The sequence below is a fragment of the Cetorhinus maximus genome, chromosome 1 (assembly GCF_964194155.1).
Source record: "Cetorhinus maximus chromosome 1, sCetMax3.hap1.1, whole genome shotgun sequence".
Taxonomy (NCBI): Eukaryota; Metazoa; Chordata; class Chondrichthyes; order Lamniformes; family Cetorhinidae; genus Cetorhinus; species Cetorhinus maximus.
The window spans coordinates 1,662,198-1,685,364 of record NC_135879.1 but is presented as its reverse complement, the minus strand read 5'-3'; the positions used below and the strand labels follow the sequence as shown (position 1 = coordinate 1,685,364).

At 45.6% G+C, this 23,167-nt stretch overlaps 1 protein-coding gene across 1 annotated transcript in view; it reads left to right on the top strand.

Annotated features, from left to right (window-relative positions):
- The window catches only part of LOC144694426 (B-cell scaffold protein with ankyrin repeats-like), a 209,898-nt gene that overhangs the window by 181,903 nt on the left and 4,828 nt on the right, over window positions 1-23,167 (top strand). The window contains exons 12-14 of the mRNA XM_078564861.1: window positions 3,390-3,574; window positions 12,112-12,175; window positions 13,877-13,906. Of these exons, the coding sequence (XP_078420987.1) occupies window positions 3,390-3,574; window positions 12,112-12,175; window positions 13,877-13,906 (279 nt within the window). The remainder of the gene's footprint in view (window positions 1-3,389; window positions 3,575-12,111; window positions 12,176-13,876; window positions 13,907-23,167) is intronic.

Sequence of the window (23,167 nt, the reverse complement as noted above, 5' to 3'; positions counted from 1 at the left end):
TACCACTTCTCTGGTGATTGTAATTTTCCTGAGTTCCTCCCTCCCTTCCATTTCGTGTTTCATAGCTGCTTCTGGGATGTTACTTGTATCCTCGATAGTGAAGATGATGCAAAATACCTGTTCGATTCATCTGCTATTTCCTTGTCTTCCATTATTAATTCTCCAGACTATCTTTCTATAGGACCAACGCTCACTTTGTTAACTTGTTTCTATTTTAAATATTTATAGAAACCCTTACTATCTGCTTTTATATTTCTGGCTAGCTTTCTCTTGTACTCCAGTTTTTCCCTGTTTATTAATCTGTTAGTCATCCTTTGCTGTTCCTTATATTCTGTCCAATCTTCTGTATCTTCCACCTATCTTTGCACAATTTTATGCTACTTCTTTAAGTTTGATACTATCTTTAACTTTTCTAGTTAACCACGGATGGTGTGTCCGTCCCTTGAACTTTTTCTTACTCGTTGGAATGTATCTATTCTGTGTATTCTGAAATATCACCTTAAATATTTGCCACTGCATCTCTATGGACCTATCCCTTAACCTAATTTGCCAATTCACTTTAGCCAGCTCTGCTTTCATAATTGCCCTTATTTAAGTTTAAAAACATAGTCTCGGACCCAATCCTCTCTTCCTCAAACTGAATGTAAAATTCAATCATATCATGGTCACTGCTATCTAGGGGCACCTTCACTATGAGATCATTAATTAATCCCATCCTGTTGCACAATACCAGGTCTAGTGTAGCCTGCTCTCTGGTTGGCTCCAGAACGTGCTGTTCTAAGAAACTATCCCGGAAACATTCTATGAACTCCTCATCTAGGCTATGTTTGCCCATTTGACTTTTCCAGTCTATATGTAGATTAAAATCTCCCATGATTATCCCTGTGCCTTTCTGACAAGCCCCAATTATTTCCTCCTTTATGCTCCACCCGACCATGTGGTTACTGTTAGGGGGCCTGTACACAACTCCCACAAATGACTTATTGCCATTACCGTTTCTCATCTCTGCCCAAACTGTTTCTACATCCTGCTTTCCTGAACTTAGGTCACCCTCTCTATTGTGCTAATACCATCATTAACTAACAGAGCTACCCCTCCACCTTTTCCTCACTTCCTGTCCTTCCTAAATGCCCTGTATCCTTCAATATTCAGGTCCCAATCCATGTCCTCTGCAGCGATGCCTCTGTAATAGCTATTAAATTGTACTTATTTATTTCTATGTGCACTGTCAGTTCATCTGTTTTGTTTTGAATACTTTGTGCATTTAGGTACAGAGCCTTTAGTTTTATCCTTTTATTATTTTTATAACCTCTAGTCTCATCTATTGATTTACTGCTAGATTTGTACTCTCTGTCCCTTCCTGTCATGGCCTGTTTATCATTTCCCATATTAATACCTTTCTCTTTTGCCTTGTCTCTACTCTTTGATTTACCGCATCTTCCCAAATTTGATTCCTTGCCCCCACTATTCAGTTTAAAACCCTCCCTATTTCCCTAGTTATATGGCTCGCAAGGACACCGGTCCCAGGACATTTCAGGTGTGGACCGTCCCAACGGTACAGATCCCACTTTGCCCAGTGCTGGTGCCAGTGCCCCACAAACTGGAACCCACTTCGCCCACACCGGACTTTGAGCCACGCATTCATCTCCCTAACCTGGTTTGCCCTACGCCAATTTTCACATGGCTCAGGTAATAATCCAGAGATTATGACCTTTGAGGTTCTGCTTCTTAATTTGGTGCCAAGCTCCTCATACTGACTATGCAGAACCCCCTTCTTTGTCCGGCCTATGTCGTTAGCACCTACATGGACCACGACAACTGTACTCCCCCTCCCACTGCAAGTTCCTCTCCAACCCTGAGCAGATGTCCCAAACCCTGGCACCGGGCAGGCAACACAGCCATCTGGACTCACGCTCTTTGCTGCAGAGAACGATGTCAATCCCTCCGATTATACTGTCCCCTCTACCACTACATTCCTTGTAATGCCCTGCTCTTGAATGGCTTCCTGTATCACGGTACCATGGCCAGTCAGCTCATCCACCCTGCAGCCCCCACTCTCATCCAAACAAACTGAAAAAAACCTCAAACCTACTAGACAATTGCAAGAGTCAAGGCTCCTGCACTCCTGCCCTCTGGGTCCCCTTACCTGCCTCACTTGCAGTCACACCCTCCTGTCCCTGACCAAATCAGAAGACCCTATCCTAAAGGGTGTGACCCCCTCCTTCAGTAAAGCGTGCAGGTAAGTTTCCCCCACCCCTGCTGTGCCACAGTGTCTGCAGCTCAGCCTCCAGCTCAATAACTCAGAGCTGAAGCTCCTGCAGCCTCAAACACTTACTGCAGATGTGTTTGCCCTGGATCACACTGGCATCCAGAAGCTCCCACATCCTGAAATTGCAGCACATCACCTGCCTGGCCATCTCCAATATGTGTTAATTAATTAATAATTGCTAATTAATTATAATTAATAAAGCCTACACCTCCTAATAGGTTTTGGCACTGCCAGAAAACTTTACAATACTGATCTTACAATACTGATAAAACTAATAATACCAGTGACTGGTTTACCTGCTCCTGCACCAAAGTGGAAATCGAGTACTGGAGGCTGAAAAAGAGAAGAAAAAGCACCTCCTCCTTGCCCTCCACCGAACTCCCCACTCAGCACACTTTACTTCTTGCAGTAAGCCTTACCTAAAGCACTTCTTTTCCCCTGTGCACTGAATTCACACTTGGAACCAAATTCCCAAATATACTCACTCGTTCTCTGTGTCGCTCAGACCAAAGTCTCCCCTCACTGACCATGTGCCTCTTACTGACTGGGACTAGTGAGGGTTACATTGGGTAACAGCCAAAAATGGGCTCGGGGATTATGGCGTGTGATTAACCTGCACTGATTCATTGTGTCGTAGGTAAATTGACGTTACCCATTGTTTTACACAACTGAAGTGTGCAGCCAGTGCCCCTCACACCGTTCATTGGCTACACATATTGGATATTGCAGGTGGTCTGTGCCACTTAAAGGATGTCTGCAACGTTTAAAGAGGAGGTGCAATATGGCTCCAAGAAATTCCAGCAGACATTAGACATGCGCAAGCCTCTTTACCAAGTTGGTGTCTTGTACTCTCCCTGTCGGAAGTGTTCTTGTGCATCTTGAAGTCTTAGTTGGCCTATGTAGCTCTGTGAAAATGGGTGCTAAAAGTCTCAGTTTAGCCCCAAAGGCTCTGATAATGACTCCCATTATTTTCATGCATTATAATCACCGATGTTGAACAGTTCCTATGGAAACTCATTCCAATAACGTACCTCCTGACTGATCAGTGTAAGGCTGTAGGGTTGTGTTAAATTATTCAGCAGCAAAGTCCCTCACCATTTCTAATTGATCCTCTGTGCAGCAGCCAGAACCAAGATCGATGAGAGCCCAATGTACGACACATTCAGGGCAGAGTACAATCCAGGACAGCAACAGCTAATCCAACTGCAAGAACTGGTCAAGAAGGGAGTTCTCACAGTGGATGAAGCACAGGAGAGGTTTAAAGGATGGCAGATGGAACAGAAAGATCAAGATGCTGTACAACAGGTGCCAGAACAAAACCTGATTCATTTCCTACAAGATAGACCTGTAGGGAAAGAGGTCGGGCTACTAACATGGAGTTAGGGCCACTTTCTTCCAAGGTTCTGAACTTAAGATGGTATAACAAGGTTTGTTTGAAATAGCACAGGGATTTCCTTCCCTGACCCATTAGTCCAGGTACAGACAGTTCACAAACTCAACCAGACAACTCGGGTAGGGAGTTTTCAGGGAGTAGATTTCCCAATAACAGGAGTGGTTTTTTTCTAGCTCAGCCCTGCCTCTTCAAGGAAAAGAACAGCCAATGCCTCTCTCTGCCAGTCTGAGCCAATGGAACAATCCCACCATCCTGAACTCTGCAGGATGATTTGTCCTGTCTAAGTAACACCTTCCTTCATTGTGGAGAGAGTGAGAGAGCAAAGGGAAATCATTTTCTTATGCACAGCATCAATATCCTTGCAAAACAAACCAACCTAATATAGAAGGTGACATTGCCACCTTTATATCCTTCAAATGACTACATTTAATGCTCTAAAATTAACAGACTGTTGGGTTGGGATCTTGCTGTGCAAAACCATGTTTCCCTACAGTCGACAGTGGCGACACTTCATAAGTACTTCATTGGCTGTAAAGTGCTTTTGGGGCATCCTGAGATCATAAAGGGCACTGCAGAAATGCAAGTCTTTCTTCCTGAACTCTACACATGAACATTCAAAATGAAGTGAGATAAACTGTACTTCATGTTAAAAAACCCTTACATCTTCAAACGTCTCTTGTCTAAAACAGCCTCTTACATCTTATTGTCAAGGTTTTGTGTAAGTGTTTTTGTATTAGAAATTCTTGTATCCATGGATGGAGTTTTCTGACCCTGGCTGGTCCCACCGAAAGTCAATGGATTTTTGGCTGAACCTCCTGTGGCCTGACCTGTCACAACAGGAAAATCCCAGCCCATATTTCTAATGGGAATTTCCTGTCATTTGTCACACTGTAATGACAATCTCCAGTAGGAGCCGGTAGAAGCAGTGTACCTTCCAGCTTTGTGACTCCCAGTCTGTACTGTAGATGATCCTATCAAATCCAGTCTGCTTCTTTTTCAAATATTTAGTGATTTTCTGCTTAAAAACCTTTTATAGGTTGTGCTTAGATCGCTGCTTGGAAGAGACTGTTCCACGTTCAGATTAAATCCTGGCACAGATATCATTCTCCAAAATTCTGCCTTCATTCTTTTGGTGATCTCTGAGATTTATGCCCTGTTGTTGCCGCATTAGCTTTATCAAAACCTCTCAGCACAATCTGCTCCAGTCACTCAGAGAGAATTAAATGCAAACTGCAGGCCTGATCTGGTGTCACAGACACCATCGAGTATCTCGTGGAGAGTTGCACCTTCACCCCGGTTGAGTGTGGATTTGAGATTTCAATTCCAGTCACCTGTTGCTTCCGTTTCATTAAATGCCAGATTGAGCCTGCAGAGAAATGGACTATTAGATCACAGAGGTTCCTGCACAATAATTCTGTACGTGGTCCAGCAGGCTGTGTTAGGAGCATTGTGACTTTTTAAAATTAATTTATGTGATGTGGGCATCGCTGACTGGGCCAGCATTTATTGCCCATCCCTAATTGCCCTTGAGAAGGTGGGGGTGAGCTGCCTTCTTGAACCGCTGCAGTCCATGTGGTGTAGGTGCACCCACAGTGCTGTTAGGGAGGGAGTTCCAGGATTTTGACCCAGCGACAGTGAAGGAACGACGATATATTTCCAAGTCAGGATGGTGAGTGACTTGGAGGGGAACTTGCAGGTGGTGATGTTCCCATCTATCTGCTGCCCTTGTCCTTCTAGATGGTAGCGGTCGTGGGTTTGGAAGGTGCTGCCTAAGGAGACTTGACAAATTGAAATGACTTGTGATTCTAGACTTTAAACAAGCTGGGTCTTTTCTTTAGAAAAGAGAAGGCTGAGGAGTGACCTTATGGAGATCTTTAACATTGTGAGAGGGTTTAATAGAGTAGATATAGAGAAGATGTTTCCACTTGTGGGTGAGACCAGAACTAAATATCAGTTAGTCATTGATAAATCCAATCGAGAATTCAAGAGAAACTTCTTTTCTCAGAGAGTGGTGGGAATGTGGAACTCACTGCCACAGGGGGTGGTTGAGGTGAATAGTATGGATACATTTAAGGGGGAAGTTGGATAAATGCAGGAAAAAGAAAGGAATTGAAGGATATGGCGATAGGGTGAGATGGGATGGGGTGGGAGGAGGCTTGTGTGGAGCATAAACATCCCAAGGACCAGCTGGGCCTGTTTCTAAGCTGTAAAGAACAACGATTCTACATAAATGAAGTTAAACACTTTGTTGCAGCACATCATCATAATTACATAAGCCATGCACGCGCCTTACATTGATGCCAAATAATGCCACCTCCCTCCCCCATCATACTCAGGTGATGCAACTGTCACTATATAATCCTACTGCCTCTTACCAACGTGTGGATTCTCCTGGGCACTCACTCACTGACCAGCAAAAATGGCATTCACCAGCTGTTAACCTGCATCCCCCTGTAAACAGTTCACTGCAGTAAGTGCAACACTTCAATCATTGTAACCCATTTGTACTCTTCATATCCACTAGAAAAGGCTCATTGAAGAATTATTGAAGATGAGTTTTCATCAGCTGAAAATCGTTAACAAACGCCATTATTGTGGCTTCAGGACAAATACCATCTTCAAAAAGGACTCCTTACTCTCTTTCTCTCTCTCTCTCTCTCTTTCACACACACCATTGCCATCTGCTGCCATAGGCCCTGCTACACACTTCTCTGCCTGAGAGCTGCCGTCCGGGCAACGAGACATACCACACGGTGACTGATTACCGTCAATCGTGAATTAGCAGGTTCGATTGAGCTATGAAAGCTAGTATATTCCAGTCTACGTTGGTGGCAGCATTCCCTTCATTCATCACCGATCCAGGTTTGCTGGAGATGAACCCCTCAGCCCCTCCTCCAAAATGGTCCTTTCAATTTGTTTCCCGTGAAAGAATATTGTGAAGGGTTAGCCATGTAGGGGTCTAGATCAGTGAAGTCTCCAGGAACCATATGATCAGCAGCACTAGTTGCTCATGTTGCAGCCTCCCTGTCAGACATCTCAGCATCTCCTTCCGGCACCAGTGTTCGCCTCCTCACACAGGATGCAATCCTCTGAATTCCTGACACACACGTTTCAGAATTCCCCATCATTATGTGACTCCTCTTCACTCAGGCCACCGCTGGCTGCTGCTTCAGGTCCTGCTACACCATTAAGTGGGCTGCTTTCCTCCACATCATCCACCAGACTTTTGACATTGAGCAACTCCCCTCTGGGAACGGTCCTCTGAGGTTGCCCTCCAGCTACAGGTTCGATGTCATGGGTGCGACCGGTGTCGAGCTGTTTCCCTGTTTTGGCCAAAGTGCCCCTCTCCCAGTTCTGGCAGTGCTCGACAATATCAGCAGCCATCCCTGGCCATTTCCTGCCAGTGCAGCTATCTTCTCTGACGTTCAGTGTCCCACCTGATCATGAACCACAGTCAACACTTGATGCTTGAGATTGTTGGGCAGGATGAGTTGCTTCATCTCCCTCCTGCTATCATGAACCAGCCGTTAGAGAGCTCCACACTCCTCCCTGATCCTCATCCAGCACCTCAGCAGTTTATGTGCCTGTTTGGACTCCTTCATTAGGCAGCGTCAGGTCGGTGGACGTTTAGTCTTCCAGCAGAAGCAAAATCTCCTGATGTCTTTGTCAACCAATTGAAGCTGCCTGAGGTCCTCTTTTGAGATGGATGGTAAAGGTGAAACTCTACATGGCTCCACCCCTCTGGAATGGGTCTGGATCTCCCTCATAAGCACTTCAGGGATACTTGAACGACTCCCTGACCAAATTCTGCAGAGGATTGGGGTGTGAATGCTGCCCTTTGCATGAGGCATGGGCATGGCATCAGCTGTAATCCTCTCTCAACTGGCATAAGTGGGCTCCCTTCCATGGTCAGTCTTCCAGCTGATGGCCTCAGCATTTCCTTTCCCTTTACCAGGTCTACATCTTCTCTGGTGAGGGAGGAGGAATGAAGCCACGCTGGACGGGGTCACCATGCCTGACACCTGTGTGGTTGTGGAGGGCGGTCTCTTGGAAGTGCCGAACCCTGTTACTATCCCAGTACCTCCTTGGAGCATGCTCAGTCACGAGACTTGCTGTAGAGATTGGACAGCAGGGATTGGATTTGTGCAGCAATCTTTTCCACCTGCCTCTTCAGCCAGAGGTCTACATCCCTGCCCATTCCAACAGTCACCCCTCTGATGGTGACCACTTTCCTGGTCTCAGGAGCCCCGTCTTCCCCTGTGGTCCGGGTGATATTATCTCATGTCTCAAATAAGGACAGTCAGTATTTGTTATTGTTAAGCCCTCTCTCGATGTCTTCACCCCTCACCTCTTCAGCGAGGTGATTTTTCAGCTGCGTATGCCTGGTTGATTTGAAGGAGGAGTCCAGGAGGATGATGCGATCGAACAACTTCAGCAGCTCCAGGGATACGGAGACCAGGTCCTCGTCTCCAACTTGCTTGTACTCGTAAAACTTCTGCTGCAGCTGTGACAGGCTACGACTGTCCCTAAACACCCATGCCAGAACTCAAAGATCCACTGCAGACTTCCTTGAAGACCTGCAGCCCTCCCCAGTATTTCCCAGTGAATGCTGCCTGCTTCCTCTTGTTGAGGCTCCTGGATGTCCAGACCAGCTGTGCATCCTGGATCCAGCTGATGAGAAAACAAAAATCCCCTCAGAGGGTGGTGAGCCTTTGGAACTCTCTTCCCTGGAGAGTGGTGGAAGCAGGGTCATTGAATATTTTTAAAGCAGAGGTAGATAGATTCTTGAATGACAAAGGGGTGAAAGGTTATCAGGGGTAGGCGAAAAGTGGAGTTGAGGCCACAGTCAGATCAGTCATGATCCTATTGAATGGCGGAACAGGCTCAAGCAGTGAAAGACCTACTCCTGTTCCTATTTTGTATGTAGGTACATGTTCCTTGGCCACCAGGTCATTGGAGATCTCTGGTCTTCTCCCATCTCTGTCCAGCTTCCTACCCGTCGGCAGGTGGAATATCCGTGATGGGATATTCTGTCTTTTCCTTGCTACATTAGAGGATGGAACTACTTCCTGGTCACTACTTCGACTCTCAGGTTCAACCTGTGAAAGTGCACCTGTGCTAGAGCTGCAACTACTTCATCCTCCCTCACTGACAGGGCCAGTTTCAATTCTTCTATCATCCACTCCATCTCGGCCAGGCACCCATCCATTTCGTCCACCATGATTCGATGCCTGTATTGTGGAATTCCACTCCTGACACCAAAGTGTAATGTAGGGTTGAAGCACACAGACTGCACAAAGGTTAACACCTGCCACTGGCACCAAAGCTGAATAAACTCCTTGCTCCTCTCTGTCTCCGTGTCTGTCTCTCTCTCTCTCTCCCTCCCCCCACGTCTCTCTCTCTCTCTCTCTCTCTCCACTCAGTCTGACTTGGTCTCCAATTCCCCTTCCTGGCTCTAGCCACCATCAGGTGCTTCAAACTGCCCTCTTCCTAGCCTTGACTCCCTCCACACTGACATTCACAACTTCTGGACTTATCTTTGTTACTTTCTCCCTCGCCTTATGGCATCTGGCTCTACCTCTCAGCTTGCCAAAGACACTGTTCCCTGCAGGGAGAGGCCTACAGGGGCCAACCAGTTCCCCTGCTCAGTGCTCTCCTACCATCGGCAGTTGCTGCCAGACACCCTGCTACACAAGCAAAGCGGGAGAGAACTTACAGAGCTTCACGTTAACATAGGCAATCAGAGATAAAAGTTTACTTGTTTGGGTCTAGTTAAACAACCCCAACATTTTCCCTTTACAATTATGACAGTAACTATGATAATTTATGATAGTTCGTCAGCTTATTAGCTTCGAAGATGTCACTTTATTCAATGACTCACTCTTTCAATTTGCTCCCATAGTTTGTCACTCCCACACATGGATGTTTCAAAGTGCATGTAATTTATTAATGAGTAATAACCTCCCTTGTTAAGAAGCTTCGTGTGGTGTGGGAATACTCCTGCAAACATTCAAACATGATCAAGAGATTCCCTTACAATCCGAGCACTCTGAAATCATGGAGAGCATCCCTAGGAAATGAGGAAAACTCATTTCACAGAAGAGGAAAGAAAGAAAAAAATGGAAAATAAAACAAGATAGAAAATAAAGGAAGGAGGCTGAGGAGGCAGCAGATTTCTTCCTCTGCTCCAGATGCCAACGCACACAGGAGTTCCCAACATAAAGTAATTTGATAAAAGCAAAATACTGCAGATTCTGGAAACCTGAAATAAAAACAGAAAATTCTGCAAAACTCAGCAGGTCAGGCCGCACCTGCGGACAGAGAAACAGAGTTAACGTTTCGAGTCCGTGTGACCCTTCTTCAGAGCTCTGAAGAGGAGTCAAACAGGTTTGAAACATTAACCCTGGTTTTCTCTCCACAGATACTGTCAGACCTGCTGAGTTTTTCCAGCATTTTCTGTTTTTTGTTTCAAATTTCCAGCATCCACAGTATTTTGCTTCTATCTTAGTGTGAAACCCAACATGTGCAGACTAGACCAGGTAAGAGGTGGTCAGAACTCTGTGGATTTGTTTGGATAGCCAGGGTACCTGTTTGGATATGGTCCTGGGTCACCTTTGGGTAGGTCAGGTGCCCTTTGGGTAGGTCAGGTGCCCTTTGGGTAGGTCAGGTGCCCTTTGGGTAGGTCAGGTGCTCTTTGGGAATGTTAAGAGTAGGCAGGACTTTGAGTAAATAGTGCAAAAAAAAACCATTGCAACTGTCAAAGCTCATTGGAACTATCAAAGCTGTCAAGGGATTTAACCCTGCTGGGTTTCACTTTTTTTTAAAAGTGTGGAGTTTTATTTAAAAAAATCAGTGCTTGACATTTCATTCTGTCTGCTAACATAAGTCTGAGGGTTATCATTATAGGATTTGTGCTGCATGACTGATTTTACAACCTAACATTATCACAGTGGGGTGCCTGTTAAGTGAGCAGTTTGATTGACAGCTCCGAGTGATTATCGAATAGAAATGTTTGTTCCCTAAGAGATTTTTGAAGGAATTTCTATGTATTGAAAGTTTTTTTTTAATAGCGATGTCATCAATAATCACAAACTTATTCCATGTCAGCATAGCTCCTGAGGTTTGCCCATGGTGAATACTAGGAGAGTTGGCATGGAGGGGGTAAGGGCAAAGGGTGGGTGGGGGTAAGGGTTGAAATGAGTTGGCACTAAGTTGGCATAGGGCCTATTAAGGGCCATGGAGATGAGTAGGGAGCATAGGGTGGCATAGGGGGTATGAGGGACCATGGGGGTAGGTAGAGGGGTATATGGTGACATTGACTGCCTGGGGGCCATGGGATGTGAGCGGAGGGGCATAAGGTGGCATGAGGGACTATGGGAGGTGGGTAGGGAGCATGAGGTGGCATAGATTGGCGTGAATGGGGCATGGGGAGCACATGGGAGGGTTGAGGGGTGAGGGCTGTTTGTTGTTTATAATCATTTTTTAATAAATTCAACAAAATACCAGAGCCCAGAGGCAGGCCTTCTAGCCAGGCCACCTCCACACCCGGCAGTCTCCACACTCGCCCATGCTGGGGGCAGCAGGACTGACTTCCAATTCAGCCCGTTCATCCCTACCCCCATCCCCCCACCTCCGGGAATGAAAATTTCACCTTCTGGGCCTCTTTTTCCCAGAGCCAGGAAATGTCCCAACGCTGTGCACCCACCCAACCTGGGAGCAAAAATCTAGGCCCAAGTGTTGGTCTTCTGATCCAATCTCATTAAAATAAAAAGGGAAAAGATTGCATTTATGTAGCACCTTTCAAATGGTGCATCAACCTGGACTTTGCTTTCCAGTTCCTGAAGTGAGAATTGAACCGACAACCTTTTGCCTCGGGGATGAGATTGCTGCCCGCTGAGCTACATCTGCCGTCAGCCACTTGGAAAGATAAGAACAGAAGCTTCGCCAATGAATTTTTGTGGGACCAGGGGATGCACAAAATAACAAATCCCCATGTTCAAATCCCTCTCTGGTCTCACTCCTCCCTATCTCTGTAACCTCCTCCAGTCCTATAACCCTCTGAGGTCTCTGCCCTCCGACAATTCTGGCCTCTTGCGCATCTACAGTTTTATTCAATCTGCCGTTGGAGTAGCCTTCAGCTGCCCAGGCCCTTAGCTCTGGAATTCCCTCCCGAAGCCTCTCTGCCCCTCTTCTTTAAGATGTTCCTTAAAACTACCTCTTTGTCTAAGCTTTTGATCGATCACCTGCCCCGAATATCTCTGTATCTGGCTCGGAGTCATATTTTGTTTGATTCTGCTCCTGAGAAGCAACTTGGGATGTTTTACTATATAAGGGCCCTATATAAATGTAAGTTGATGGTTGGCTGTCTTGTCCACTTGTCTGTTGCTGGTGCCCAAGTGAAACTGTAAAATCTCAGGTTTAACTGTTTTGTTTATCTCTTTTCTTAAAGGAGAAATTACGCAAACTGCGAGAGAATATTATAAAGAACAGGCACGACGTGGAAGATATCTACGGTAATACAAAGATTCACTCAATTTATTTGTTAAGACTGTCTTGATGTTTCAGCTCGAGGCTTCTGTCACTTTACTGGTCGGCAATCTCCGAGGCCACATAGTCTCACCACGGACTCTTACTTCTCTGATATCAATCTCAAAAAATCTATTTCCAACCAAGCCAACAAAGGATCGTGGAATCATCCCTTTGGAACCGTAGATATGATGTACGAATGGAGCCCATGGAATCTGCGTCACTAAGAGCTCTTCAATTTAACCGATCCACTTGAATCCCAACTCCCTGGTCTTCCATGTGTCCTTTTGTAAAATACTTGAGGTGAATAGCGGAGATACATTTAGGGGGAAGCTAGATAAACACATGGGGGAGAAAAAAATTGAAGGATATGTTGATTAGGTGTTGGGGGGGGGTGGGGTTGTTGATGGTGGGAAGAGCCTCATGTGGAACATTGATACTAGCACGGAGCAGTTGGGCCAAATGGCCTGTTTCTATGCTGTAAACTTGATGTAAGAGCGGATTAGATGAAAAAAAGGGAGGCTTGGAGGACAGAAAGTGGCAAGAGTATTCGTGCAGTAACCCTGGTAGAGACGACTTGTTGCCCATTCTCAATGAGACCATCGAAAAGTATCACTGTTTGATACCTTGTCAGACATTCCCTGATCAACACCTTTGAGTAAACCTTTAGAGACCCCACTCCCAGCACAAAGTCAGAGGCTTTAATTGAAGGATCAAAGATCAATATTCCAAAATCATTACACTCTCAATCTAGAAAAAGAGCAGGTGCACCCAATATTTATTCCTCAACATGACAAACACATAGACCATCTGGTCATTTATCTCAGTGGGATCTTGCAGTGCACTAACTAGCTTGTGCATTTCCTACATTCTGAAAGTAACTACAGTCCAAAAAGAACCTTGTTGGCTGTTAGTATTTTGAGACACCCTGAACCTGCGAAAGGTGCTATAGAAATGCAGCTCTTTCTTTCCTAATTGTTAAATGAATGGCGGAGTTGCTGTGAATCAGATCTGACTCTGCTTCAGCAGAGCCTGCTGCCTTCAAGCTAGACTCCGACAGAAATTCTTTTGTTGCACAGGCCATTTGGTGGTGTAATAAAAACAAAAAGCACTGGAAAAACTCAGTAGGTCTGGCAATATCTGTGGAGAGAGAAGCAGAGTTAATGGTTTGAGTCCAAAATGACTCTTCTTTGGAACCCACATGGTAGTGTCATGGTTATATTGTTAAACTCCTAATCCAGTAGCCTGGACACATAGTACAGAGAACATGAGTTCTTAATCCCACTGTAGCAGTTTGAGAATTTTGAGTTAAATTCTTTAAAACCTGGAAATAAAAAGCTGGTCTCAGTAAAACTGACACGAAGCTGTCAAAATTGTCGGAAAAAAACCATCAGGGGAGGAAATCTGCCGTCCTTACCCAATCAGGTCTGTATTTGACTCCAGACCCACAGCGATGTGGTTGACTCTGAAGTGGTCCTGTAAGCCACTCAGTATCAAAACTGTAATCATGGGGGCAAGATGTCTCAACACCATCTTCTCACAGCTCCTACAGAAGGGAAATAAATACCGACCTTACCAGCCAGCTCCACTTCCTGAGAATGAAGAAGAGAAATTTTGCATATTTCATCATAAAAAGGAGCTGAGAATCCCCAAATTAACAGTTGTACACTTATTTTTTTTCTCCACAGATAAACTCAAAATTGTTCATTTTTCTGTTGGTGAGTAGTTTTACTATCTCAAGAAATTTCAGGCGACGTATTCATTTCCTCAAGAAGCTTTTAAAGATTTTTTTTTAGAGGCAGAATTGATGTTAAAATTGTGATTAAATTACAGATCTGGATAAACACAAATCCGTAGGTTTTCAGACTAGGGGGGGAGAGCAGGGGGAGTGGGACTTTCAAAGAGCCGGCACAGGCATGATGGGCTGAATAGCCTCCTTCTGTGCTGTACTGTTCAAGATAACCTGTAAGTCTCAAACAGATATGGTACACGAGGAGAACGATTATCCCAGTCATTTCATCTAGTGCCGGTTATTACAGTAAATGGGTGTCCCCAGATAGTTGTGTAGTTTGCACATTTAACTCTTTGTGTCTGCTGTGGCTTAGTGCATAACACTCCCGCCTCTGAGTCATAATTCCTGGGTTCAATCCCATTCCAGAGAATAGAGCAAATAAATCAAGGCTGATACTCCCAGTGCAGTACTAAGGGTGGGCTGCATTGTCAGAGGGTCAGTACTGAGGGAGCACCGCATTATCAGAGGGTCAGTACTGAGGGAGTGCTGCACTCTCGGAGGGTCAGTACTGAGAGAGTGCTGCACTGTCAGAGGGTTAGTGCTGCATTGTTGGAGGGGCAGTACTGAGGGAATGCCACGCTGTCGGAGGGTAGGTACTGAGGGAGTGCTGCGCTGTCGGAGGGTCAGTACTGACGGAGTTCTACACTCATGGAGGGTCAGTACTAAGGGAGTGCTGCACTGTTGGAGTGTTGCTACTGAGGGAGTGCTGTGCTATCGAGGGTCAGTATTGTGGGAGTGCCGCGCTGTCGGAGGGGCAATACTGAGGGAGTGCTGCACTGTCAGAGGGTAAGTACTGAGTGAGTGCTGCACTGTCAGAGGGTCAGTACTGAGGGAGTGCTGCACTGTCAGAGGGTCAGTACTGAGGGAGCGCTGCACTGTCAGAGGGTCAGTACTGAGGGAGTACTGCATTGTCGGAGTATCAGTACTGAGGGAGTGCCGCACTGTCAGAGCATCAGCGTTGAGGCCAGCCTGCACTGTTGGTGGGTCAATATTGAAGGAGTGCTACACTGTTGGAGGGTCAGTACTAAGGGCGAGCTACACTGCTGGAGGGTCAGTACTGAGGGAGCTCTGCACTGTCGAAGGGTCAGTACTGAGGGAGCGCTGCATGGTCGGAGGGTCAGTATTGAAGATGGGCTGCACTATCGAGGGTCAGTACTGAGGGAGTGCTGCACTATCGAGAGTCAGTACTGAGGGAGTGCTGCACTCTCGGAGGGTCAGTACTGAGGGAGCGCTGCATGGTCGGAGGGTCAGTATTGAAGATGGGCTGCACTATCGAGGGTCAGTACTGAGGGAGTGCTGCACTCTCGGAGGGTCAGTACTGAGGGAGTGCTGCATGGTCGGAGGGTCAGTATTGAAGATGGGCTGCACTATCGAGGGTCAGTACTGAGGGAGTGCTGCACTGCTGGAGAGTCAGTACTGAGGGAGCGCCACACTGTTGGAGATGTTGTCATTCAGATCAGACATTAAACTGAGGCCCAGCTGATGCTTCAAGTGAATGTAAAATATCCCAGAGCAACTATTTTGATGAAATCAGGGCGCTCATCCTGGTGGCAATATTTATCCCTCAGTCAACAACACTAAAATAAACAGATGATCTGAGTCATCATTACATTGCTGTTTGTGGGATCTTGCTGTGCGCATATTAGCTGCTGTGTTTCCTACATTTTAAAATGTACTTCTTTGGCTGAAAGGTGTTTTGAAATATCCTGAAGTTGTAGAAGGTCCTATATAAATGTAAGTCTTTCTTTTTTCATCTATAAACAGAGTCGATCAGTTGGATTTTCAGGTGTACCTGTACCATCAAGAACATTTCCCTGTCTTCGTTTTAGAAAAATGTTGTTGAATCTTCTCTGTATTTATCTTTTTTTAAAATTCATTTATGGGATGTGGACTTCGCTGGCTGGGCCAGCATTTATTGCCCATCCCTAATTGCCCTTGAGAAGGTGGTGGTGAGCTGCCTTCTTGAACAGCTGCAGTCCATGGTACACCCATGGTGCTGTTAGGGAGGGAGTTCCAGGATTTTGACCCAGCGACAGTGAGGGAATGGCCGATATATTTCCAAGTCAGGATGGTGAGTGACTTGGAGGGGATCTTGCAGCTGGTGGTGTTCCCATGTGTCTGCTGCCCTTGTCCTTCTAGATGGTAGAGATCATGGGTTTGGAAGGTTCTATTAGTCTGTTTGCAACCCACTCTGATCTGCTCCACCTCCCTATAGCCCGGACACTGGAGATGGAGGTGTTCATTAATGAATGACCAACAGAACAGTTGTGCGTGTCTACTGTGCATCAAGTGAACATAGAAAGATCTTCCTTCACACATCTCAAAGAACTTAGAAATATTCAGACAGAAGGAAGCTATTCAGCCCTTCGAGCATGTTTCATTCATTCAATGAGATCTTGACTGACCTGTATCTTAACTCCATCCACCCACATAGCCCTTAATCCCTTATCCAACAAAAATTTATCAATCTTAGTTTTGAAATTTTCAACTTAATCCCAGCCACAACAGCTTTTTGAGGGGAGAGTTCCAGGTTTCCACTCCCCTTTGTTGAAGAAGTGCTTCCTGACATCACCCCTGAACGGCCTGGCTCAAATTTTAAGATCCTGCCTCCTTGCTCTGGACTCTCCCTCCCACAACCCCCAGGATTAAATTTCAAACAATGCTTGGCAGTTAACTGTCAGTCACCATCAGTGGTGTATTCTCCATGGCAGCACCACTTGCAAACCAATCAGCACTCTCTTCATATACAGTATAAATTGTTGTTGTCTTCCTTATATTGGTATTCCTGCGAGTGTCCTGATGAGTGCAAGACGAAAAGCTTCGACATGTCTCTTTTGTCAGCAATACTCAAGTTTCTCTCTATCGACCCTATCAAATCCTTTAATCTTCTTAAATACCTTAATTAGATCACCCTCTAATCTTCTATACACAAACAAACACAACCGACTATTCCTCAATTAACAAGTACTTTAACCAGGAAATAGACAGATTTGCATTAACTTAACTGGGAAATGCACACAAGTGTGTATAACGGGGAAGATGTTGACATAGTCGTAATGTCACTGAGCTAGTAATCCAGAGGCCCAGGTTAATGCTCTAGGAAGATGGGTTCAAATCCCACCATGGCAGCTGGTGGAATTTAAATTCAATTAAAATATCTGGAATACAAAACTAGTCTCAGTAATGGTGACCACAAAATTATCATAGATTATTATAAAACCCATCCAGTTCACTAATGTCCTCCAGGGAAGGAAATCTGTCATCCTTACCCAGTCTGGCCTACATGTGACTCCAGATCCACAGCAATGTGGTTGACTCTGGCCCTAGCAGGCCATTCAGCTCAAGGGCAAATAGGCATGAGCACAGCCACATCCCATAAAAGAGTAAAGAAAAAAATGCTTTAGAAAACAGTGTCCAAAACCTTTGTTCCACAAATAGATAAATCTAGATAAATACATAGGAACATATGAACAGGAGAAGGCCATTCAGCCCATCGAGCCTACCCTACCATTCAACACAATTGTGGCTGATTGAACATTTCAATGCCTTTTACCCACACTATCCCCATAACCTTTTACGTTATTGTTAATCAGAAACCTATCAATCTCTACCTTAAACATACTCAGTGACTGAGATCCCTTGGCCCTCTGGGGTAGAGAATTCCAAAGATTCACAACCCTCTGAGTAAAGAAATTTCTCCTCATCTCAGTCCTAAGTGGCTTCCCCTTATTTTGAAATTGTGTCCCCTGGTTCTAGACTCCCCAACCAATGCAAACATCTTGCCTGCATCTACCCTGTCTACTCCTTTAAGTATTTTGTAGGTTTCAATGAGGTCACCTCTCATTCTTCAAAACTCTAGAGGATACAGGCCCAGTTTCCCCAATCTCTCTTCATAAGACAGTCCCGCCTTCCCCAGAACTAGTCTGATGAACCTTCGTTGCACTCCCTCTATGGCAATAATATCTTTTCTGAGGTAAGAGGATTAAACTGCACACAGTACACCAGGTGCAGTCTAACTAGGCTTCTATACAATTGAAGCAAGACTTCACTACTCCTGCACTCAAATCCTCTTGTGATAAAAGCTAACATTCAATTAGCCTTCCTAATGGCTTGCTGCACCTGCATGTTAGCCTTCAGTGACTTATGGACAAGGACACCCAGGTCCCTTTGTACATCTACACTTTCTAATCTCTTACCATTTAGGAAATACTCTGCTCATCTGTTCCTTCTACCAAAGTGGATAACATCATATTTTTCCACATTATATTCCATCTACCATGTTCTTGCCCACTCACTAAGTCTGTCCAAATCCTCCTGTTGCCACTTTACATCTTCCTCACAACATACATTCCCGCCTGGCTTTGTATCACCTGCAAACTTGGAAATGTTACATTTGGTCCCCACATCCAAATCATTGATGTATATTATGATCAGCTGGGGCCCAAGTACTGATCCTTGTGGTACCCCACTAGTCACAGGCTGCCAAGATGAGAATGACCCGTTTATTCCTACTCTCTGTTTTCTGCCTGTTAGCCAATCCTTAATCCACGCCAGTATATTGCCTCCTATCCCATGTGCTTTTATTTTCTTAAACAACCTCCTGTGGGGAACTTTATCAAAAGCCTTCTGAAAATCCAAGTATACTACGTCCATCGAATCTCTTATCAATTTTGTTAGTAACATCCTCAAAAAACTCCAACAAGTTCATCAAACGTGATTTCCCATTCGCAAATCCATGTTGACTATGCCAAATCAGATCATGATTATCCAAGTATCTATTTGTCACATCCTTTAAAATAGATTCCAGCATTTTCCCTACTACTGATGTAAGGCTAACAGGTCTGTAGTTCCCTGTTTTCTCTCTCTCTCCCTTCTTAAATAGTGGGGTGACATTTGCTACCTTGCAATCATCAGGAACCATTCCAGAATCTATCGAATTTTGGAAAATGATCACCAATGCATCCATTATCTCCAGAGCAACCTCTTTCAACACTCTGGGATGCAGAATATCAGGTCCTGGGGACTTATCAACTTTCAGTCCTATTAATTTCTCTAATACAACCTTCTTACTTATACTAATTTCCTTCAACTCCTCATTCTCCCTAGTCCCTTGGATCTCTAAATCTGGGAGATTTCCGGTATCTTCCTCAGTGAAAACAGACACAAAGTAATCATTTAGCTTCTCTGCCATTTCTCTATTCCCCATTATGAATTCTCTTGACTCTGCCTGTAATGGACCCACATTTGTCTTAGCCAAATGCTTCCTTTTTACACACCTATAGAAGCTTTTACTGTCTGTTTTTATGTTTTTTTGCTAGATTGCATCCATATTCTATTCTCCCTTTCTTTACCAGTTTCTTGGGCATAAATTTTACCTTTGGCAGGTGCGTGGGCCTGGGAGTGGTCGGGAAATGGACTGCCGACTGTGATTGGCCCCCGACTGTGATTTCACGCTTGCTGGCCAATTAACGCTGAAATGCACAGCTCTGCCGGGTTGGGGGGGCGGGAAGAGGGTGGACGATGACATCACCACGGGCGCGGGGTGCGCGCTGTGAGAGAGCTCCCTGAAGACAGACAGCTACCTCAGGGAGCTGCAGGCCTGAAAATCATCCAAAAAAAGGTTTTAAAAGCTGAAAAAAATGTCCAGCATCACAATCAATGACCTGAAAATATAGCTGATAAAAACGCTGCCCACAGATGTTTATTTTATTTCATAATGGAAATTTCATCCCACCCTCGGATGAGGTTTGATGAAAAATGCAGAGGCCACCTGGCCGATTCGCTTGTCCTCCAACCACAAGGCTGGACGGCCTCTAATGGGCTTAATAGCCTCTTATTTGTCGGCAGGCGCACTTGCAACTTTTGCGCACCCTGCCGAGTGAAATATCGCGCGATGACGTCAGGACTCACTCTCCTCACAGGATTTTACGCTCGATCGGGTCAGGCACACGCCCGCCCACGGAACGTAAATTTCTACCTTTGGTCCTCCTTTGCTGTATTCTAAAAACCTCCCATCCTCAGGTTTACTACTATTTCTGGCAACTTTATAGGCCATTTCTTTTAATCTTATACAATTCTTAAGTTCCTTTGTTAGCCACGGTTGACTGACCTTTTTTTGGGTTTTTGCACCTTGAAGGAATGTATAGGTGCTGTAAGCTGTGTAATAGTTCTTTGAAGACTATCCATTGCCTATGTACAGTCAAACCTTTTAATGTATTTTCCCAATCCACCTCAGCCAATGTGTTCCTCATACCTTCATAATTTCCTTTATTCAACTTTAACACCCTTGCTTCAGAGTGAACTCCCTCACTTTCAAACATAGTGTAAAATTCTACCATATTGTGGTCACTCATCCCTGCAAGTTCTTTTACAACAAGATTATTAATCAGCCCTTTTTCATTACATAATACTAGATCTAAAATAGCCTGTCCTCTACTCAGTTCCCCAGCAGAGTGCTCTAGAAAACCATCCCTAACACACTCCAGAAACTCATCTTCCACAGCATTAATGCGCAATTGGTTTACCCAGTCTATATGCAGATTGAAGTCACCCATGATTACTGTATTGCCCATGCTACATGCTTCTCTCATCTCCTGATTAATACCATCCCCCACATTACCATTACTATTTGGTGGCCTATAAACAACTCCAACCAATGTCTGCTGCCCTTTGCTGTTTCTTAGCTCCACCCAAACAGATTCCACACATTGTTCTTCCAATCTGAGATCCTCCCTTACTAATGCACTAATCCCATCCCTTATTCTCAGCTCAACTCCACCTCCTTTCCCTTCTTGTCTGTCCTTTCTAAACATCGAATATCCTCGAATATTCAGTTTCCAGTCTTGGTCACCGTGCAGCCATGTCTCCGTAATGACAATTATATCATACCTGTTTACCTCTATTTGTGCCTTTAGATCATCTACCTTCTTGTGAATGTTGCACATTCAGGTAGAGTGCCCTTAACTTGTCTTTTTGACATCATTCCACATTCAAAACATATTCAATGCCACTGGTTTTCCATCCACGGTCGTTGACAGGGCCCTCAACCGTGTCCGGCCCATATCCCGCGCATCCTCCCTCACGCCTTCTCCTCCTTCCCAGAAACATGATAGGGTCCCCCTTGTCCTCACTTATCACCCCACCAGCCTCCGCATTCAAAGGATCATCCTCCGCCATTTCCGACATGATGCCACCACCAAACACATCTTCCCTTCACCCCCCCTGACGGCATTCCGTAGGGATCGTTCCCTCCGGGACACCCTGGTCCACTCCTCCATCACCCCCTACTCCTCAACCCCCACTTATGGCACCTCCCCATGCCCACGCAGAAGATGTAACACCTGCCCCTTCACTTCCTCTCTCCTCACCGTCCAAGGGCCCAAACACTCCTTTCAAGTGAAGCAGCATTTCACTTGCATTTCCCCTAACTTAGTCTACTGCATTCGTTGCTCCCAATGCGGTCTCCTCTACATTGGAGAGACCAAACGCAAACTGGGCGACCGTTTTGCAGAACACCTGCGGTCTGTCCGCAAGAAAGACCCAAACCTCCCTGTCGCTTGCCATTTTAACACTCCACCCTGTTCTCTTGCCAACATGTCTGTCCTTGGCTTGCTGCATTGTTCCAGTGAAGCCCAACGCAAACTGGAGGAACAGCACCTCATCTTCCGACTAGGCACTTTACAGCCCTCCGGGCTGAATATTGAATTCAACAACTTTAGATCTTAAGCTCCCCCTCCCCCCATCCCCACCCCGTTTCTTTCCCCCCCCTTTTTTTTTTTCAATAATTTATATAGATTCTTCTTTCCCCACCTATTTCCATTATTTTTAAATCTAAAACTAAAACCTTTAGTCTTTCCACCCCACCCCCACTAGAGCTGTACTTTGAATATTCTGTCTTCCATTCTTAATTAGCACTTTTCTCAGACAAATACCACCACCTTCAACACCTCTTTGACCCTTTTGTCTGTGACATCTTTTGATTATCTGCTCATCTCCACAATCACCACACCCTCAATGTGTCTCTCCCCCCCCCCCCCCCCCACCCACCCACCCACCTTAAACCAATTTATATTTCTCCCTTCTAACTATGCTCCAGTTCTGCCGAAGGGCCATGAAGGCTCGAAACGTTAACTGATTTCTTCTCCGCCGATGCTGCCAGACCTGCTGAGTTTTTCCAGGTAATTCTGTTTTTGTTTTGGATTTCCAACATCCGCAGTAGCTTTTAGCTTATTGTTTTTATTTCAATGCCACTGCTTTGTTTCTCCTGCCTTCTAGTCTCACTACTACTTCCTGTTTCCAACTTTACATACTTCCAATTTGGGCCACCCCTCAGGTTCCCACCCCCCTGACAAGCTAGTTTAAACCCACCCCAACAGCACTAACAAATCTCCCTGTGAGTATATCAGCCCCAGTCCTGTTAAGATGTAACCCATCCAGCTTGTACAGGTCCCACCTGCCCCAGAACCCAGTGCCTCAGAAATCTTATGCCCTCCCTCCTACACCAGTTCTCCAGCCACGTATTTAATTGGTCAATCCTCCTATCCCTGAGCTCACTAGCATGTGGCACTGGGAGTAATCCTGAGATTACTGCTTTTGAGGTCCTGCTGTTTAATTTCCTTCCTAACTCCCTGAAATCTGATTTCAGGACCTCATCCTTCTTCCCACCTATGTCATTGGTACCAATATGGACTACGACTTCTGGCTGATCCCCCTCCCCCCAAAGGATGTCCTGCAGCCGCTCTGTGACACCCTTGACCCTGGCACCAGGGAGGCAACACACCATCCTGGAGTCATGTTTACAGCCGCAGAAACGCCTGGTCTGACCCCCTGACTATGGAATTCCATATCACTGTTGCCCTTCCATTCTTCTTCCTCCCATCACCCTGTACAGCTGAGCCACCCATGGTGCCGCAGGCTTAGCTCTGGCTGCACTCCCCTGAGGAACCATCGCCCTCATCAGCATCCAAAATGGAAAACCGATTAGCAAGCGGGATAGACTCAGGGGACTCCTGCACTACCTGCCTGGTTCTCTTAGACTGCCTGGCGGTCACCCATTCCCTCTCTGGCTGTACACCTCTGCCCTGCGGTGTGACCACCTCCCTAAACTTGTTATCCACGTAGTCCTCTGCCTCACGGATGCACACCAGTGACTCCAGCCCCCGCTCAAGTTCCGAAACCCGGAGCTCAT